This window comes from Vitis riparia, chromosome 17 (assembly GCF_004353265.1).
Source record: "Vitis riparia cultivar Riparia Gloire de Montpellier isolate 1030 chromosome 17, EGFV_Vit.rip_1.0, whole genome shotgun sequence".
NCBI classification, from domain to species: Eukaryota; Viridiplantae; Streptophyta; class Magnoliopsida; order Vitales; family Vitaceae; genus Vitis; species Vitis riparia.
The window spans coordinates 13,892,542-13,913,459 of record NC_048447.1 but is presented as its reverse complement, the minus strand read 5'-3'; the positions used below and the strand labels follow the sequence as shown (position 1 = coordinate 13,913,459).

The 20,918-nt window shown below is 34.4% G+C and overlaps 3 protein-coding genes across 4 annotated transcripts; 2 read left to right on the top strand and 1 right to left on the bottom strand.

Moving 5' to 3' along the window:
* Positions 1-65: 65 nt before the first annotated feature.
* On the bottom strand, positions 66-2,136 carry LOC117904551 (transcription termination factor MTERF15, mitochondrial). Its single transcript, XM_034817223.1, has one exon. It carries the CDS (start codon positions 2,027-2,029, stop codon positions 674-676), a length of 1,356 nt encoding a protein of 451 aa, XP_034673114.1. The 5' UTR covers positions 2,030-2,136; the 3' UTR covers positions 66-673.
* Positions 2,137-3,651: 1,515 nt separating this feature from the next.
* Positions 3,652-9,913, top strand: LOC117903919 (RHOMBOID-like protein 12, mitochondrial). Its single transcript, XM_034816427.1, has 8 exons — positions 3,652-4,194; positions 5,467-5,587; positions 6,020-6,139; positions 7,461-7,571; positions 8,022-8,066; positions 8,819-8,923; positions 9,013-9,054; positions 9,457-9,913. Exons 1-8 carry the CDS (start codon positions 3,824-3,826, stop codon positions 9,541-9,543), a joined length of 1,002 nt encoding a protein of 333 aa, XP_034672318.1. The 5' UTR covers positions 3,652-3,823; the 3' UTR covers positions 9,544-9,913.
* Positions 9,914-13,076: 3,163 nt separating this feature from the next.
* On the top strand, positions 13,077-20,754 carry LOC117905127 (kelch domain-containing protein 3-like). Of its 2 annotated transcripts, none has more exons than XM_034818037.1 (11): positions 13,077-13,429; positions 14,528-14,677; positions 15,034-15,201; positions 15,309-15,461; positions 15,643-15,795; positions 16,419-16,583; positions 16,665-16,847; positions 18,347-18,533; positions 18,647-18,923; positions 19,481-19,628; positions 19,805-20,162. In XM_034818037.1, exons 1-11 carry the CDS (start codon positions 13,243-13,245, stop codon positions 19,810-19,812), a joined length of 1,779 nt encoding a protein of 592 aa, XP_034673928.1. In that variant the 5' UTR covers positions 13,077-13,242; the 3' UTR covers positions 19,813-20,162. The 2 variants fall into 2 exon arrangements, with proteins under 2 accessions (XP_034673928.1, XP_034673926.1); XM_034818035.1 differs by lacking the exon at positions 19,805-20,162 and adding an exon at positions 20,195-20,754 and having other exon boundaries at positions 13,078-13,429.
* Positions 20,755-20,918: the final 164 nt, after the last annotated feature.

Sequence of the window (20,918 nt, the reverse complement as noted above, 5' to 3'; positions counted from 1 at the left end):
CTAACCTTGTTTCCAATTGGTGGTTGAAACAATCATGCATACCCTGGTTATCCACAAACCAAACATTTTGAAGCTTTTTAACTGATCATTGACCTTAGGATTCTTCAAACAGCCCCTTAACACCATGAGTGGCTTACTGGCTCTACTTTCTTATAAGACCATCACAACAAAAAAAGTAGAAAACAAATAAAAACAAAAAACAAAAAAAGAATCAATAGAGCTATTTTCTACAAGAGATGAAAACTTATGACAGAAATAAAACACCCCTATAAATCCTCTTACAAAAGAATACATGTGTTAATGTTACCACATTACATCTCAAACTCTTCCTCTTTTACCTTCGACCTTCTTCCCCCTTTCTATTGGAGAGCCCTAGGATTGCCTGAAGTGGCGTGCAACTTGCTGCAGAAGTTCTGAAGGTTTCCTGCCGGCCAAATACGATGATACTGATGTCACCATTGCCAATTAAGGAATCAAAACATGGAAGGATTTGCCTCTTGGAAGAGGGAACCAACCAGACAAAAGGTGAAGGGATTCATGCACCAAAAGGCACTTCTGAAGAGTCACTATCCACACCAACCAGGTAAAACAGCTAATGTTCAAGATGATCATGTCATTTGAGAGCAAAACCAAGAAGGATTTGTGATCGATGAACTCCTCGTCCTCTGCACTACTACAATGACTCCACAAAACACTTCATGTTTTTCACATCATCTTTGGACTCTGGGTGCTTTTGTGGCTTCATAAGCTTCCACAATCCAACAGGATGTCTGTTTCTAACTTCAACATCTCTTGAGAATCTACCAAACAATTTTTCGCACTCTGGATACGGCTTCACGTAAAGGTTATAGAATCTTAGCCTACTGGGTTTTATCAAACCCTTCAACCCCACTTTGCAACCAAGCCCCCCTTTTGACCTTAGATACTCTATCACATTCCATCGAGAAACAATCTGTTTATCAAAATTCACACCCAAATACTCCGGAACTTCAATTAAACAACCAACATTATATCTCATTCTGTGTACCAAAAACTCAATCTTCTCCTCAATGTCCTCTATCTCATATATGATCACCCTTGGCTCTTTCCACAACACCTCAAATGCTTCTCTTCGAATTAAGCCATACCTACACAAGCAATCAACTCTGAGTTTCACTTCAAACCCAGCTCTAAGCGCCCCTTCCCTGAAGATTTTCTCCTTGATTGGCACTCGGCATTTTAAAGTCCCTAACAATTCCAAACATCGTGACATTTCTCCCAATTCCATTCCAAGCATTCTCGGCTCTCTATAAATCTCCCGCCTAACCACATCCTCACTAAAACCCAATTTGCCAAACTCATCCAACAATGGCTCTAATCTATCTTCAATCCCCAAACCTAAAATCCCAGGCAAGGAATGAAAAATCCCATCAATCCCAGATTCTGGAATCCCAATTCCCAGCAAGAATTGAATTTTCCTTTGAATTTCACTCTCATTCGACATGATCACTCTTGGAAACTCCTCTAAAATCCTATCCACAGTACCATCACTAAACCCTAAACCCTTCAAAACCTTCACACACCTAGAAACATCATCAGGGTTCAACTCAAACCTTCTTGAGAATTCCAAAACATTCCGAATCACCAACGGCGACACACCCGAGACCCCCAATTTCGCAATACCCATTTCCCATTTCTTCAAAAATTCAAATTCCAAAAGCCTAGGACAATCACTTATCAATGAAAGGATAAATTTCTGCGGAATTTGGAAGGAGAAGAGAATCCCCAAGGATTTTTCGAGTTCAGGTAGATTATAATTCTGGAAAAATTGATTTTTTTTTAGGAATCCGTGAAGTTGGGAAGGTGGAAACCCGTGCCTTTGGAAGAGATTGAAGAGCGAAATCTGTTTCCTAAACGGGGATTGTGGGGAAATGTCGCGGGAAACTGGGATTTGGTTGACCGTGGAGAGAGATTGGGGTTTTGGGGTTTGGAAAGCGACGATTGATTTGAGATTGTGGACAGCATGTCGCGCTAGAACCCTAATCGCCATTGACCTTGCACACTCTAATAAATTGCATTGAGATTAATGGAATTTATACATGAGAGATTATAGGCATGCGGATATACCTTAAATACCATTTCCATTCTCCCCTTTCACGCCACATATTCTTCTTGTTCTTCTCTTATTTTTCTTCTTTTCAACAAACCCTAAAATAAAATCTTTTTTTTCTAAGCTTATTTATAGGTTAAAAATATATATTTGAACTAGGTTTAAAAGTTAATCCATCTTCATGTATTTTTTTGATCCATAATCTAATATTATATTTCTTCTATATGAATATAATTTAAAGTTTATTATTTATATAATTTTTGATAATTATAAAAAATAAGTAAAAAAAAACATTTAGAAATAATATAGAGTGATTTAGAGTGAAATTTTTTGGATTTTTTTTTTTTTCAAAAGGTTATAGGTGTTGGGACCTAAAAGGTTGATTATCAATTGCTCAAAGTATATCGTCAAACGCTCTTTTATATTCATTTAAAACTAGGAGTGTGACTTGAACGGATTGACACCAACCCAACTTGATGTTTGATCGGGCTTGTACAAACATTTTTATTATTAAGGTTGAACTTGTGTTAAGTTTTTTCAACCCAAACTCAATTTGAGTTGGGTTCGGATCGAGGTTCAAACAACCCCAGTTTAACCCAAATTGAATACTTTTATAATGTTATTTATCATGATAATAATCATTATTTTTTAAAAATTTAAAGAAAAAAAATCCAATTATAATTATATCATATATTTTAAAAAAATTATAAGTTTATTTTAGTTTGTTTTTACTTTTTTATTATTATCTTCAAATTTTGTATTATTTATCATTTAAATTTTAGTATATATATAAAAAAAATTAAAATATGGATTTTGAATAATGCAACTTAATCAACCTAACCAATCTGAATCTAACTTGATTAACTCAAGTTTAACATGACCAGCTTGAGTTTAATCCAAGTTTAGAAAAATAAGATCAGGTTGGGCTTGGGTTAAGTACTTTGAATTAAAAGTCAGATTGGATTGAACTTTAGTTGATTATTTCTTAATTCGGATTGAGTTTGGATTATTCATCAATTCAGCTAATCCACCTAAGTTGCAACTCTATTTAAAACTCTTTTAAAGATAATATATTAGTGTTTAGATTTTAAAAAAAATGGTAGTATTTTTGTTAATATGCTATGAAAAATGAATTTTTTTTTAAAAAAATGTACTAATTAAGAGACTGTTTAATAAACAATCTGAGCCTATTATCTAAATTTTCTAAAATAATTTTAAAATTTATTAAATATTGTAAGAAAATGGTTTCAAACATAAGAAAGACCATCTATATCTCTCAAAATGTGTCTAAACTGAGCTCTAATTATTAAACTAATCAAATACATGGAAGGATAGAAAAGACAGGGGACAGCATAAGAATTATGATGAATTCATGAAGGCAACAATTGAAATGATTTGGTAGTTCCTGAAAATATTTTATGGTCTGGTGGAAAATTTCATATAAAATAATTAAATTACTAATTTTAATACAAAATTAAAAGAACATTTGTTACGGAAGAAGAAAATGAAGTTGTAATTCCAATGTTCCAAACAGCCAAGTGGCAAGAGCACAGAATGACAGAAGATAGCTGTTTGGATTGCTGGAATCCTTCGTATTCTTTTCCCTGGACTGGGGTTTTCCATTTTTGACTGATTATAATAACAAACAAAACAAAACCAAACCAAGCACCTTGGGATCAATTCAAAACCAAGGTTTTTGAATTTCCTAACTCAACAAGCCTGAAACTTCACAAAATGCAGAGACTCATCTCTCTCAAAGTTGCTTCAGACATCTCCAGAAGGGTCTCCACAAAACCTTCCTCTCTCCTACACTCTCATCCCTACAAAACCTTCTTTTCTCTCTCCCAACCATCCCCAACACACCACCTTCACACCACTTCTCTCATCCCACCACCCCACTTCCCATGGCCTGCCCACCACGGCCTTTCACGCAGTGTTTATGGGTTTATCTCTAATCCAACGCTCCTAAAACAGTTTTTGCCAACTGCCCTTTTGAAGGGTTCAAGCAAAACCCTCGCAGCTTCCAGAGTTGGGTTCCTCAGAGCTCAATTTCCCAGGCGGAGTTTCGGTTTCAGTCCATCCTTTGATTCCTACGGCCGCCGCTGGTAATGGGTTTTTTTATCATATTTTCTGGCTTTTATTTGGTTCCTGCGATAACTGAAGAAGAAAAAAGGAGAACTTTGAATGTTATTTAGGCGCATTTGGGTTATGGGTGTTGGATATTGTTTTGGTGGGTTTGAAATGTTTCCTTCTTCCTGCCTTTTCTCAGCAACCGGAAGGAATGTTAGGGTTTCTATTGTTTTTCTGTTTTTTTTTCTGGTTTAATTTGGGTTTCTGATAAGAATGTGATGCACGCCTGTAATCTGATTAGGGTTTAATTTTTATGTGTTGTTCATTTGCTTTGAGTTCTAATTTTCTAGGATTAATTTACAACTGGGTGGGTCTGAAAAGGTTGATCTGAGTGCAACTGTAGGAAGAGCAGGAGAGTGCAATTCGTGTCATTCGGTGATTTTGTCTGCCGTACAACATATTCTTTTCTGGTGATTCACGGCATTACTGCTTTCTCTTGGTGCCAAAAGCATCTGTAATCCCTGCGCCTCCCATGAGGCATTCAGGTAGCTCTGGTCTCCATTTGCCTGTGCAGATGGTTCATGGTTGCCATGTAAAATGGATGATGAGAATTGGAAAGACGGGGTAAAATCAGGGAGAATTAGATAGAATTTTTGAGTGAATTGCACTTGCAGAGAAGTTCAAGAAGAGTTGAGATAAGTAAAGAGAAAGGAGAAAAATTATATCCAAGCCACGGGTCCTATTTGTGGAAGTAGCCTGGAGAACTCACTGCCATAAAAAAATTTCTTGTGCTATTCATCTCTGTATTAGTTGTTCAAAGCTATTAAGGTATCTCTTCTGTCATTATTTAGAGAATTTCTTATGGTTTGGCTTTTCCACTGTCATTCAGGCAGAAAGTCCTCATAATCTATTCATATGTGCTCTCCTTATCCCAAATGCTCTGTGTGTAGAATTGAACCCATAAACATGGAAAATCTTGCCTTCATATTTTCTTTGGCCATCATTTTTGCATTTAGATTGAACAACCAGAAGTTCCTAGCTAGCTTACTGAGAGGTGTTGAGGTGGTTCTACATGGAGAAGGCCATTCCTCTTGTGTACAACAACAACAACGAAAAAAAAAAACACTATTATACACCAGTTTTTATTCTGCTGGTATTGCAGATTCTGTTTGGGCTTTTCTTGGTTACTGATTTTCATCAAATGCATGAACTATAGATGTATGACCTCTTTTTGGAATGGCATTACTTATGGATTAGACTGTTCATATAACTTCTTTCAAGTCAACATTTTCCCCTCTTCCATGCAGGAGGTCATGGCTGTCAGGGCTAAGTACTAATGACGTTGTCTTGGGCTTGATTATAGCTAATGTAGCTGTTTTTATGTTATGGCGGATTTCAGACCATAGATTTATGTTGAACAACTTTACAGTGAGTTCTCGGTTCATAAACTGAATGTTATAATTACTTAATAATCGAATTTATAAATTATTGTTCACAGGGCAGCATTTTGCTTGGGTGGTAAGACACTCTCTTTGGAGTGGTGGGTGTGGAGTTCAAACATGAGGATGGGGAGGGGGAACGGAGGCATGGGAGGCCCCTAAAAGTAGTAGATTTACCATCCTACCTGTGTTTGGGCAAAATATTTTATTAGATAAACTAATGAGTGCTCCACTGTTGAATTGAAAAGGTGGGATATATAGGTTAGATTTGAAATGCCCCAGGAGCATGGGAATAAGTATTATCCCAGTCCATAGAGGCAAGCTGTTAAAAAGTGGGCCTGCAAGAACAGCTTGATTTTTCATTCTAATAATGGTGCCTCTTTAAATTTCATTTGTCCTAACTTATTGATGTTCTGGGCAGATTTCGCTAGACAATTTTAAAAGTGGACGTATACACACATTGATAACTTCGGCATTTAGTCATATTGATATTGGGCATCTCATCTCCAACATGATCGGGCTTTACTTCTTTGGAATGAATGTATGGTTAAATGCTCTGGAATCTTTCTTTTAGTTCCAATTTTCTCTTGCTTCCTGATACATCTTTCAAACAGGTTTTGCATTAGGAAGGGAATTCTAGAAGCTCCTTTCTTTCTTATTGCTATGAATTTGTACATGCATACAAGACCCATATTTAAAATAATAATAATAATAATTTCATTTGGAAATTTAGCTATTTTTGCATCTGTTATGATGAATAAGCTGAGAGTTAGTCTGCTAGATTCTAAAAATTTGCAGATTCTGGTGGAGCACGTATGGATCTTCTTTTCATTGATTTCTTGAATGCATTCCTTGGCATAAGCTGACATCTAATATGATACTAGTGATATAACAATACAACATTTGCTCATGTATATATGTATAACATAAATTATAAATTCAAAACATGTATTCTTTGTCTAATGCATTATAATGCCTTCTATCTTATGGGAACACATATATTATCCTTTACATTATTTAAATATGTTGCTAATCTGATTTGGAGAACATTTTGAACCAATTCAGGTGCTCAGTTGCTCGGTTATTTACTTTGGTTTTTGTTGTCTATCAAAAAAAAAAAAAAAGAAGTTATTTACTTTGGTTTTCACTCACAATATAGTTTTTTTTTTTTTTAAATCCCGGTTAAATTCTGTCTCTTCACAATGAGAAAAGATATGTAGTTTTGAAAATAAAAGAAAAATGTTGTTTTGTCATATAATAGAAATCAAACCAGTTCATTGTGTTTCTTTATAGCATTTAAAGGAGTTCATTTGTTTGTATTGAGCTTTAAAATAAGGATATTTTAGTGTTATGGAAAGACCTTATCCCTGTGTTACTTTGTTATTGTAGCAATATCCCCATACTGAACCAATTTGTAGATTCAATTTCCATGAAAAACACAGTGAACTTATTTAATTTTCTTGGGAGGTATGACCATGCCCTTGGATGATCTCTGAATCTAATTGGAAGATCAATGCCATCTGGTTCATAGTTAATCTGTAAAGATTTTCTTCACTGTTAAGAAGTCAGCGGAATTTATAAATTAGAGGGTTTCATGAGATGAAGACTGATTATGACTCTTGCAAGAACACAGACTTAAATGATAGAAAATGCTCTTGTTTTGATCCAGATAATTGGGAGATGTCATTTTGTGTGATGACTATGGTTAACAAATTTTCACCTTTGTTGGTTGACATTTATCAATTTATTTGAATGCGTAACTTCTTTAAATATTGTTATTAACTCGACTTTTTATTTGATTATATAATATTTTTATTCATTTCCTAATTTTGCTGGTTTGCTTGTTTCAATGCAACGGTCAGATTGGAAGAGTTTTTGGACCTGAGTTTTTGTTGAAGTTATATCTAGCTGGGGCAGTGGTTGGCTCAGTGTTCTACTTGGTGCACCATGCTTTTATGGCCCCATCATCAAAGGTACAATGTTAATCCAAAATGATTTGGATATCCATTAAGTATTCTCAAAGATGATTGAGTTTGGATTTCATGGATTCAAAATAAGAAAAAATGTGACAATGACTCTTAGGGTGGTTACGTTGGCATTTTGTAAATCTAAAGAAAAAATTGAAAACAAAATTCCAGCACATTGAACAATCTCTGGAAGTATCATCAGTTTTTTTTGAATTGCATGTGGAGTGATGATGTGATTTCCTCAAATGAAGTCCTAATGGTCATTTGTAGTTAGCTCGAGATGGCATATGGCAACTCCATTAAGCAAATTAGAGAAATTGTATTGATTTTCTTATTTGAATTTAGATGTTGATATCATATAGAATTTTGCTTTAATGATGAATGATCATTCCCTTGACATTTCATGAACCTTGTATTTACGAGTATGTTCTCTGATTTTGCTAACTATATCTACAGGGTCAACAAATGTGGAGCATAAACCCTTCAGCAATTCCAGGATTGGTATGCTTTTGATTATCCTTTTTCAATTAGACTCTTTATATTTCTAATCAAAAGAAGCAATTACTGGAATGCAGATGCAGTTGTTCTGATTGGTCATCCATGTCTGAAAAACAATGCATTTTATGGGAATTGAGAAATAGAGTTCTCAATACCAAAGAAAATGCATAATTGAATATGGGAATCTTATCAATGCCTTTCCACATGTTGCATCATGCTACTCTTTTACATGGCATTTGAATGAGACTATTGCTGCATGGCATTGTGGATTTTCCATTATGAATTTATTTCAAAATCCCATGCTAAAAAATTGGTTTGTGCCTTAAAATGAAAAGGAAAAAATGGTGCTATTCTATTTCCATGTGGTTTCTAAATCCTAAATGCCCCTTGTTCATCTTAATATTTAATGCATGTGATTCTCCATTATAACAATGATTTCATTTTATCTTTCCTCAATCCATTGCCCTTTTTCTTTCTCTGAAGCAAAACAGTTGAATTCTCTTTTTTTAAATCCATGCATAACAATGGTTTCTAAAGGACCTACATGTTTTTTTATGACATCTTTTTTGTTACTGGGTTACCTGAAGAAACATGGTTTTAAGGCCTGTTTGTTTGCCTAGGATGCAAGGAAGGCAATAAAAATTTGGATGGTAGTCATATTCCACGATGCATTTTGTGCCCTTTCAGGGCTTACCAGATGGAGCATCACTTGAAACATGAAATTCATTTCACTTGTGATTCTGCTTATTATTTAGGGGGCAAGTGGAGCTGTTAATGCTATCATGCTGCTTGATATATTCCTCTTTCCCAGATCCACTCTCTATTTGGAATTTTTTATACCAGTTCCTGCTATTTTACTGGTAAGCTTTTCATCCAGTGTTGTGTAAAGAAGATGTCCGGGCTACTTTTGGCAAATTCTAACAGGTAGTATTTGTTCGATGTCATGTAGGGTATCTTTTTAATTGGGAAAGATATGCTGAGGATAATAGAGGTATGCTGGGAATCTTACAGTAGCTGTTTTTAGTTATTTTTTTCTATCCTTTTCCCTTGTAAATCTCGATCTAAATATTATGAGGATTATGAAAAAGAAAAATAAAATGCAGAAGTTTCATATGTGGACATAATCTTTTATTTCAAAATTTATTCAAGTCCCTAACATATGCATAGAAATCTATTTGTATGTTCTGTTGCATATCCCTCGGTTTGTGATCCAAACTATATTATTAGCTTGGTCTGAATTTAAAATGCCTGGTGATGTGTAGAAATCCAATCCAATTGAAACCGGAGATGCCATACATGATTGCTTCCATAAAATCATCACTCACTGGATATGCTTTTCCAGTAATCCCAAATATATTCATGACTTAAAATTGTTTTCATTTAATCGTTGCAGGGAGATGATCAGATCTCAGGATCAGCTCACTTGGGTGGTGCTGCAGTTGCAGCAATAGCATGGACCCGACTTAGGAGACGATTTTGAAGCCCAGTTTGGATCTTATCCGTTTCTGGTTCCAGCATTCATAAACAGTGAGTGGCTTTTCAATAGGTTTTTCTTTTCTGGGTTGAATCTCTGATTATTTTATTGGCAAGTTCCTCCCAATAGTTTTTCTTGGGTTGAACTCCCAACATTCACTGTAATGTGTAGGATGCTGGTGACTTCTGTCTCTACTTCCCAAAAATGGATTGAATATAGTCTTAAATGATAAAAATATTCCATTCACATCCGTACAGAATGTGGATAGAATGTTTCACTATGACTTGTAAGCATCAAATTTATCTTTTTCTTTGTGATTGTATTTTTAAAAAAAATAATCTTTGTTTGGCATCCTAATATTCGATGATTGGTCTCCTATTTTGTCCCCAAGATATGGAAGTATATGAGTGCATGCATCCAATAATATATCAAAGGGGAACCTGTGGAACTAGACATGGCAACTGGCCTCTGTCCTGCCCCCCACAATCTCCTCATACTGCATCTCCCTATTGGAACCTTTTCTTTTACTGATAATCATAATGACCCTAAAAATAGATGATTCAATTTCACCCCATATTGGGAATTTAAAACAGAAAGAAGAAAATCAAATCTTCAAACAGAGATTCAAAACATTTGTGTTAGAAGCAGCTACTCAGCCTTGAGATGGAGCAAAATCCTATTTTAAGTATTCATAAAAGTAAGAGCTATGTGATAATAATTGAATGTGGTGTTTAACTAGTAACCTGCAACTAATGCCAAATTAACTATAAGTCTGTTTGATAGTGATTATAGGAAACGTTTTTAATATTTATAATACTTGAAATTTTTTATCATTTAAATATTAAAAATGTTAGAAACACTTTTTAGAATCACTCCCAAACGGGCTCTATATGTTGGAATTTCCAAAACAACATAAGATGAAAACGAAGAAGAGAAGATAAGAGAAATTATGTACCTTTTTTGGTTGTCATAAAAAAATGTTTAGGATTGCAAGTGCAGGCATTTATACAGGTACAATGAACAAACTAGTTTCTTTGAACTTTTTAAGTGCAGTGAACTTTTAGCTAAATCTCTTTATTAGTCATTATGTAATGGAAGAATGAAGGCCTTCCTTCTAGTATTGTTTGAAATTTGTAGCTTCCATCGAGGGTTGGCTTTTTCGCTTGAGAAATTGTCGAATTATGAAACATGAATCAATTTTATTGCACTACATAGAGAATGTGAAGGGTCGAGCTCATATGTTCTTAAGAGAGCAATATCCTTTGGATAATTTTTTATTTATTGAATGATAGGTTTGCCCCTATTGTATTTAACCCATTTAGGGTTTCATGAGAGAAAGAAAGAAAATTTGTGTATAGCTACAATCGAGAAGAGAATGAAAGTCTCCATGAATAAAACATTCCTATCTTCTTTTATTAGTGGTTTTTTTGAATGTTATTACGCATCTTGAATGTATGGATCACATTAATTACTGAACAATCTTTAATCTGACTCATGTTCGTGTATGTGTGTCTATATTAACATAAACTATATGATAATGGATATTGATATTAGATCAACTCAAAAGGAAGGATCGAAGGGTGTTGAACATATACTATATTGTAAAGAACATATACTATATTGTAAAGGAGAAAAAGAAATAGTTGATCACATCTTTGTATACCATTTGAAAGTAATTATGTTACCATAGTTGACATATAAACAATATTACATCATTAATTCCCAAATCATCAAATCTATTTATGCCAAAATGAATATCATGCATGAGGGGGTACTTGCCCCTCAAATTTTAAAAAATGGAATTTTTATTTATTTAAAAATTAAAAATAAAAAATACCAATTTGCCCTTATAAGAAAATAATTTTTTGTTAGACAAAAATTATAACACTAAATAAATTTTACAAAATATTTATTTGCTTTTATTTTAAAATTTATTTTATGTTTATAAAATTAATTTATTTAAATCATGATAAATATTATAAAATAAACTTTTATAATTTTGAATTTCATATGCTATTAAATATATTTTTTTGTCGCAAGTTATCAAAAATTATTATTTTACAAATCACCGTATGAATATTTAAATTATATGTTATTTAATTATTGGTAAAATTTTATTTCAATTAAATATTTGATATTGGCTTTAGTGGTAAATTATTTTCCTTTTTGATTTTGAGATCTTTTGAAAGTTTAGATATTTAGATTTAATCAATTAGTTATTAATTCACAACTCATGCTACAATTTTAAAAATATTAAAAATTTACTGTGGGAGTTTTTTTTCCAATTTTAAAATTCTTTTTTAAAATATGATTTGAACTTTTAATAAAATTTTAATGAAATCCAAAACTTTTTTTTGCATATTTTTGTTGTTTAATTTGATGCATAGTAATTTTTTTTTTCTTTCCTTTCATAACTAATGCTAATAATTGCTTACTAAAATACAAAAACTTATCAATGTTTATTATAAATTTATAATTTACAAATTTTCTACTTTCTCATTCTAACCAAATCTTTTGATACATAATCGAACCGATATGATCAATTTATATTTAGATTAAAATAAAATCGTATTTTTAGCAATGAAAAATCTAATTAAATCAAATTTGTTTAATGTATATAGTTGTTGAAGAGCAAATCAATTTTATTGATTCTAATTAATTTTTCGACTTTGACTTACACCTCTATTTCTCTGTTCCTAGTAATATTACAACCACTTTTTTACTGCCTCTATCAATGTGAGGTGAGTTTGGAAAATGTTTTCAAAACCAATTTTTGAAAATTGTTTTATTAAATAAAAGTATGTTTAAAATCTTTTTACATTTAAAAAAAGTTATATAATTATTGAAAAAAAAAAACAAAATTGACAATAACTAAAATAATTTATTTAAAAACACTTTCTTTTCTGATTTTAAGACTAAAAAACCGTTTTTTATTTTTTGATTGTGGTCAAACATATTTTTCTTTTTTTTTTTTCTGCAAATCTGAAAAACGTCTTAAAAAATAATTATAAAAGGCCTCAACAGATAAGCCTTATTTTAATTGTTTCTTAGCCATAAATCAAAATAAGAAAAAAGAAAATCAACAATTTAGGCTAAATTTCCAAATGTAATAATAGGGATAATATGGTAATTGAACCATAATGCATTTTTGGCATTATGTTATAAATTTAGTATAATTCACATAACACATTTTATTTTATTTTTTTTGCCAACTCAATATCATAATCATTTTAATATTACTTATTAGCAGGACATATATTGGGGTGCTATCCAATTTTCATATGTGAAATTACCAAAATAATTCTATCTCATTTCTCATAAATATTTTTTTTGTTTTTAAATAAAATGTTACCTGTCATCAAATAATCAAGAGGTTTGAACAAAAATCACACCGTTAATCAAATGCCACGTGTCATTCTAGTCATGATCTTGTGGGCCACCAGATTTGGGCTAATGGCCCTATTTCTCCTTCAGGTTTCTCTACTGTTCAGATGACACATGTAATGGCCGTTTTTTTTTTTTCTTTTATTTATTTATTTTTTTGTTTTTGTTTTTTTTTTCCTATTTGCATGAGCTTAAACACTCTCAAAAAGCCCCTTAATCCAGATACATCTATCTCTTTCTCTGTCTCTCCAGTCTTTCATTTTGTTTTCTCGGGAAAAATTTTCAGCTTTCTGGGATTTTCTCACCCGAAACCCCGGAAAAATGAGGTGGGAAAGATTGCAGCTTCTGCGAGAAGAAGCTCCGGGAATGGGTGCTGTTGAGATTTCTGGGCCAGGGAAGAGGTGGGGACACACCTGCAACGCCATTAAAGGAGGAAAACTCCTCTATATTTTTGGGGGTTATGGCAAAGATAACTGTCAGACGAACCAAGTACATGTCTTTGACACTGGTGGGTGTTCATAAAACGTTCCTCTGATTATTGGGTTTCTCTCGCATTGCTTATTGTCTCTTTACGCTTTGTACAATCTCTCTTGCATTCCTTGTTGAGAAAGTTTGGTGCTTTGATTAAGTTTGATTGTTTGGTTAATCCTGTTAAATGATTTTTGTAAATATTGGATTTCTAGGGTTTTTCTTAGTTATCTTTTTTGATTTTTTATGGGATTTTGTTGTTTAGGATTATTGTTTTCTTTTCCTTTTTTTTTTAAACAAAAAATTCGTGTAGGTTTTAAATCAATGCCCGTTAATCTCTCTGGTTCTGCTGTTTAACATGTTTATTTAGGCTTTTATTAGGTTTATGTTTAAAATTTTGTGGGTTTTTGTTGTTTGGCATTAACATTTGGATTAATTTTTTGTTGAAGCTCGTGCGTATTTGAATCAGTGACAACTAATCTTTATGGGACTGCTAGTGAACTTGTTTTTAGGGTTTTATTAGGTTCATCTCTAATTCCCGCGGCTTTTATTTGTTGCATTAATGGTTTTTTCCCCCTAAAGTCATTTGGGTTTAGAATCAATGTCTTACACGGGTTCTTAAGAATTGATGCATTATATATGTGTGTATTCCTTTGGTTTTTCTTAAACGAAGGATGGTGAAGAAAATGCAAAAACTTCTTCCTAATGTTTCTGTAAAATGGTTGATTCCAGAGACATTTTGAAACAAGCATGTCTAAAATTTGTCGACCTCTGGTACAACAGTAGAAATCTCAAGCTCCTACGTGTAAGTGCTCATTTTTAGTATCGAGAAGCCGCCACTTTCTGCAAAAATTCCAAGACACTGTTTCTGCAGGACCAGAAGTTCTGAAATGAGATTTCAAATTAGTGTTTTCCATCTCTTTCATTCTCTTTATTTTAAAAAAAAATGAAAAGTGGTTTTGGGAAACAGAACCATGAAGCTCCCTGTTAATGTTCTCTTGCTTTGTTCTTTATAGGGTTTTCTTGCTCAAGGATTTGCAGTTGGGTTGTTGCATGTGTTTGCTTTGGTGTGCTTGTGCGCTAATATGGAGATAGTCTTGAGATTCTTAATCCTCTGTTCCTTATTTTTGTTTTACAGTTAAAAAAACATGGAATGAGCCCATGATAAAAGGCAGCCCGCCTACTCCAAGGGACAGTCACAGCTGTACAACTGTTGGAGACAATCTGTTTGTGTTTGGGGGTACAGATGGAATGAATCCTCTCAAGGATTTGCATATTCTAGACACGTGTGAGTTTGTTTTATCTTCGATTTTCTCCCTTGACCAGCCTTCCACCCACACCTCTATTATCTGCATTACCATGAATTTAAATATTTCAGCTTATAATAGCAATTTTCTAATATTCTTCAATTAGCTATTGTAATGTTAATGTTGATTGATGTAGATTGACCAGAGAAATTAGACGAGTCTACAGTAGCATTTAATTTCATTTTTATTTTGCATTAATATAATTAGGAAATGGAACGGAATTTGATTGATTATATGTGTTGTGCCATCAACTTGAATGAACTATTCTGATTCATTTTTCTTTAATATCCTGCATGATCATTTTTTAGATGTGCTAATGTGTTTAATGTATTTGTAGCTACACATACATGGATATCTCCAAGTGTAAGAGGCGAAGGACCAGAGGCACGGGAAGGTCATACTGCAGCCCTTATTGGGAAGCGACTTTTCATATTTGGTGGCTGTGGCAAATCTTCAAACGATTCGGATGAAGTTTACTATAATGATCTATACATATTGAACACTGGTGAGTTTCTTGCATATGGCTGCTCATGTCAGTGGCTCGCTAACATAATGATGCCGATAGCTAAATGAAAAGGAAAGTGTTAATGTTTTCATGATCTACATTTGCAGAGACCTTCGTATGGAAACGCGCCCAGACATCGGGTACCCCACCAACTGCACGTGATAGCCACACTTGCTCATCTTGGAAGAACAAAATCATTGTGATTGGTGGTGAAGATGCATATGACTATTATTTATCTGATGTCCACATCCTTGATGCAGGTTTCAGTTTTGGTCAAACTTGAATCTTAAATGCCAATGTATGATTGTAGAAATCACAAATTCAAGTAGGAGTATGTAGCATGTGTTCCTCATCAAAGGGACATGCAGGCATAAAATGGCATCTTTATCTTGCATGTGCTTCTCTCTAATAGCTATCTTGGCATTTGTGGACTCTAAATAGATACTCTTGTTTGGAGGGAGCTGAACGCTTCGGGACAGATGCTGCCACCTCGAGCTGGTCATACAACAGTTGCTTTTGGCAAGAACTTGTTTGTTTTTGGGGGATTTACTGATGCCCAAAATCTTTATGATGACCTTCATATGCTTGATGCTGGTATGAATTATAAAATGATATTTAATGTGTCTGTGGATATCCCATTATTGGCTGATTTTGTCCCCTGTAGAGCAAAAGTTGACTTCGTAATGAAAGAATCCTGGTTTTATGGAAACCTAAGGTGCTTAGTGGGTGGTCAACATTTAATGGCATTACGGTACAACCCACATTGCAAGTTGGTTATTCTCTGAATTATTGAGGGAAAATGAGAATCCAATTAATTCATTGGATCCATAAACAACCTTGTTTACTGCACTCTTTGACTGTCACTAGCATGAGAAACACATTGGGGGGGAAATTATTGTTTAGGCAGTTGTAAGCAATCCATTAAGTGAAAGTCACACAACCCTTGAAATTGTTTATCTGAGAAACTTTCATGTCTGATTTGTTTCATGTTCAGTCACTGTCCTTGTTGTCTGTCTTAAATTTATTTTAGTTCGTATTTATTTCCTTTTATACATACATCTGTGGTTTCTTATTAAAATATGTTTGTATCCATTTAAGTTTCCTTCCTTGTAAGGGCTATAGAGTATGGATTTTGACAATGCTGCCTATTTCTCATTGTGTGGATAACATTTTCTTTGTTTATCATAATATTCAATTTCCTTTCCTCATCCATGTAGATACTGGTTTATGGACCAAGGTATTGGCTACAGGAGATGGACCTTCTGCTAGATTTTCTGTGGCTGGGGACATTTTGGATCCACAGAAGGGGGGTGTTCTCGTTTTTGTTGGTGGCTGCAACAAGACTCTTGAGGCACTCGATGATATGTACTATTTGCACACAGGTTAATGATTTATACTCTGTTAGTCTTTACAGATAAACCTTAAATAGTAAGTTTCTAATTTAATATAATATCTAATGCTAGAACTTGTGAGAGAAAATGGGCGAGATGAGCGAAAGCTAGAGAGGCTATCTATGAGGAAGCAGTTGAAGCTAAAGTGCCAAGAACAATACCTTCCTGCGCCAGGACATGATAAAGCTCTGCTGACAATTGGGGCGAATGCTGTTCTTTGCCAATCCAGGCCTTCGGCAAGTTATGGGCAAACAAGTAAAAAACCAATTTACTTGCTCTTTTTACTTCTAAGTGCCACTTTTAAAGTAGAAAAAGGAGAGGTGCACACACACACAAATGAGTCTTGCCTCATGCCAAATGAAATGTTTTTGACATGTGGCTGCAAACCTGCCCAATGCTATTAACAATTTTTTTGCAAAGTCATGGATAGAGTGTCTAATATGTACATGAGTCGGACTTTTGCGTTTTGAGCCCTATAGCTTGTTTCTTTAATTCTTAAGCATTGGGGACTGAAAAGTTGATGTCGTTTTGTACTCAACAAGACCTGAAATCGTGATTGCTTGAGGCTGACTAAATCTTCTTCCATTCAGATCCTTTTTGTGTCAAAATATATGGAATTTTGTAAGGAGTGAAAAATCCCCTTACTCTAAGGCTTTATATTTCTTTTGTCCACTCTCTGCATTTTGTTGCTTGTTAGGGACAATGTATAAATAAGATGAGTCTTGAACGTAGAACTGTGTTTGATGTTAATGTAAATGTCGAGGGGAAAAGTTATATAAACTGATAATGCCCATCCATCCTATTCTTCCAAGATAAGCCAATAAAAGTAACTAGCAACAATTAACAATTTCAATCATGGAGCTTTTGGGGTATTTATGTTACATTAGTTGTATGAACAGTTTCAGAGAAAAATGAACTTTTTTATTAATTAATTTTATGTGTAGTTTAGTAATGATCTTAAGTTTAATAAATAACTTGAGCCGTATTTTGGAACTTGAGTTGCAATTGGTATGGTGGAGAAGTCTTACTAGACTTTTTATTGCTTGCCTGGTTTTTTCTCAACTGTTATGACAATGGTTCACTAAATCGAATGAACGATCTGGAGAGATGGACCTGTTTACTGAAATGAAATACACTACTCAAATTATATATATGAGGTCTAAATTTTCCACATTTTAATTTTAGGATGATAGATCTTATATTTTCCAAAGAGGAGGTAGATTTTGCAATCTTATGTAAATAGGAAGAATAACCAATTCACATATTATATAGAGTAGCTATTGTTAGGAGACAAAAGGTTTGTCTCAACTGCAAAGACTTCTTAAAGATGGTTCAGGTGTTATGCATTTCCTCCATTGCATGTGTGTGCTTGAGCACTTTGAATGGTTGGTAGTGGTGAAAGGGATGGTTTAGAACCAAGGTAGTTGTCCAAGTGGCTTACAAGGTTTTAGCCTTTTGTATTCCCTCCAATGCATGTGCAAGTGCATGCATAGGCTAACTTTGGAAATGATTTTGAAAAGTCAAAGTGCTTTCCCAGTCTTAGCTCTGTTGATCAAACTTGTGTGAGGAATTGGGAAATTTAGTTTGCATCGAATTAATGGTTATGCCCCCAAATTATACAAGGATTTTTATTAGGTGCTGGTATGGTTCCAACTTCTTGTTTGTTATAGAAGGATAATAATATTAATGTTGGTAAACTTCAATTTTGAAAAGGATGTCAGCTATGTACCTAAAGAACACTGTTCTGTATGCAGGCCAACAAAATTTTCCAATTAATAGCTCCCAGCTTCTTCAGGGAAAGAAGATATTTCAAGCGAACATTACCGAAAGCTTCCCTGATGGATTTACTATTGAAACTATTATAGATGGAAAGCCTTTGCGTGGAATATTATTTTCCAACAAGCCAAGCAATTCAAACATGGCTAAGTATAATTCCAGTAGGTGAGAATATGGTTGTTTTGTATTTGCCTTATTTTTTTAGTTTGATCCAGTATCAATCACCATGACCCCATTATTCTTCATCTAAGTAGTTATTACTTCCTTTCTTATATCAGGAAGAGAGCAGCTGGAGAAGTTGGTGGTATTAAGTTGAATGACAGTCAGAAGAGAAAACCAAAAAATGCTAGACCCTTCAAGCAGGATGAAATTGAGCACAGACAGGCTGATGTTGCCATAGGAAAGGAGTCCATATCATGTGAACGCCAAACAGAAGCCGCAGCTGCTGGTTTGAATAATTTAGCAACCCCTAATGATTCTCAGGCCCAGACAGAAGCTGCTGCTGCTGCTGTTTCAGAGAATCCAGAACCTACTGGTGATTCTCACCCTCAAAAGGTCAAATCTTCTTTCCCATATCTTTGAGTGGAGGAAGCCTTATGATTTCTTCTGGCAGTGTAAACCTTTTTCCCCTTTTAAGGTAGCATTAAAATTATATTAGCATGTCAAATGTCGAAACATCATGGATCATGGATTGGCAAAATTTTGTAGCTAAGACCAAGTTGGCATCATGTAGATGACTTGAAATTTCATCTCTTGTAATTGGTGCCCAGTTAGAAGCTATGGTATAAATCATCAAATGTAACCTTCTGCCTTTTTTTAGTTGCTCATCTGATTACCTTTTGCATGACAAGTTGCAAAAATATCATCACATCTATCCAAGTCAGTGGTAGTTTTTGCCACACATCAGTGAGTGACCGGTTAAGCATCCATCCCTCTGTGCTCCAGAGGGTACTAAATTTTTCATGATCATCGTCATTGTTCATCATAACATTCACATGACTTGATGCAGCTTTTTAGACCCACTTTAAGCTGGTAGCATATGCAGGCTTCAGGATCAACCTGGTGAGGCATATTTTATCAAAGATCACATTTTCTGTTTTGATTTTTAGCAGGTTACTGGAAACTCATCGGTGTTGATGCAGTCAATCCTGAAATTGGAATATGGAAGGACAAATGATGCACTGAACCAAAGCACTGAGTCTCCAGCAGAGAATACATCCACTGCCGCAAAGGAATGCATTTCTTTGCCTCCAAAAGAAGGTATGAACTGTGGCTGGTTATGGCACTTGCATTTCTCCATGCAATGCATATGCATACTTATTGCAATATTGTCAGCATAAACCATTCAACTGATGAGCTGCCTCTTGTATTTTATTATATAGCTCCCAAATAGCACCCTCTATGGTTCAAACCTGATTGTTGATATTCTTCTTTAGGTTTCTAACTATTCAGGGAGTCATTCAGAAATGAGTTGTTTGGGGAGTTGCTTTGGTTGGTTCGAAATTTGCAGGCTGTTGTATCCAATCCAAAAGATGGCCAAATGATGTGTTGACAATCATGTGGCACATGGAACTCAAATATTCAACTTCATTTCCTGAGCATTTTGATCTTGAAATTTGTTGTGCAATATGGAATCAGACACAGGAGTCTAAATATCCTATGAGAAATCTGAACCCTATAGACAAAACAAAGTTGAATGTTTGATTTCACTTGGCTTCTAGATCGATCCAGTTTGATCAGTTTTCCTATTTACTTGGTACAACTATGTTTGAATTCGTGTTTAGAACCTTCTGTGAAACTAATTGTCGTTCTATCTTCTGTGATAGGAGACCATGGGGCACCAACCACTGAAGAGAAGGCAAAATCATTTTGAATCATGGCGATGAACAAATCCTTTTTGGTTAACTTAACATAACTCGAAGATACCAGCCGTCGGCCATTTGTACATTCATCATTTCAAGATGGTCATAGATGGTCATAGATGCATTGACAGGTGATATACAGAAATCTGCCCCCGGAACTGACACAATCTGCCACTGACTCGATACTTTTTAAATTTATTATTGATAGACCGCAGTTGTATGTAGTAGTTTTTGTCTTAAAAAGGTATCGCAAAGTTTATTCTATTTACTGCTTCAGACTCGGCCTCTTCAAGTCTATATGTTCTGAATTCTCGCACCCACCTGCTCCTCCAATTGTCTGGTTTATGCTGCCAAGGAATCATCTGTTTAGACAGTGATAGACCCTTGGGCTGTGGCAGCATTCTGGTAGGCTAAAGAATGGATTCAAAAAGGGCAACAGGGAAAAGAAAAATGGTGAACAGCCGTATATTTTTTATGTATTTTTCAATCATCATCCTTAGTGAAGTTTGTTGTGTTCATGTAAACATGGGAATGCAGCTCTAGGAAGAAACTTTTCTTCTTTTTGGGGGGCTTCTCATCTTCTAGAGGAGTTTGTCAACAAAAGCTGAGGAAAGCGCAAAAAATTTCAAACTTAAATCTACTCCAAAACCTGCCACTGGACTGGGGAAATTGTTGTATAAATCTGGGT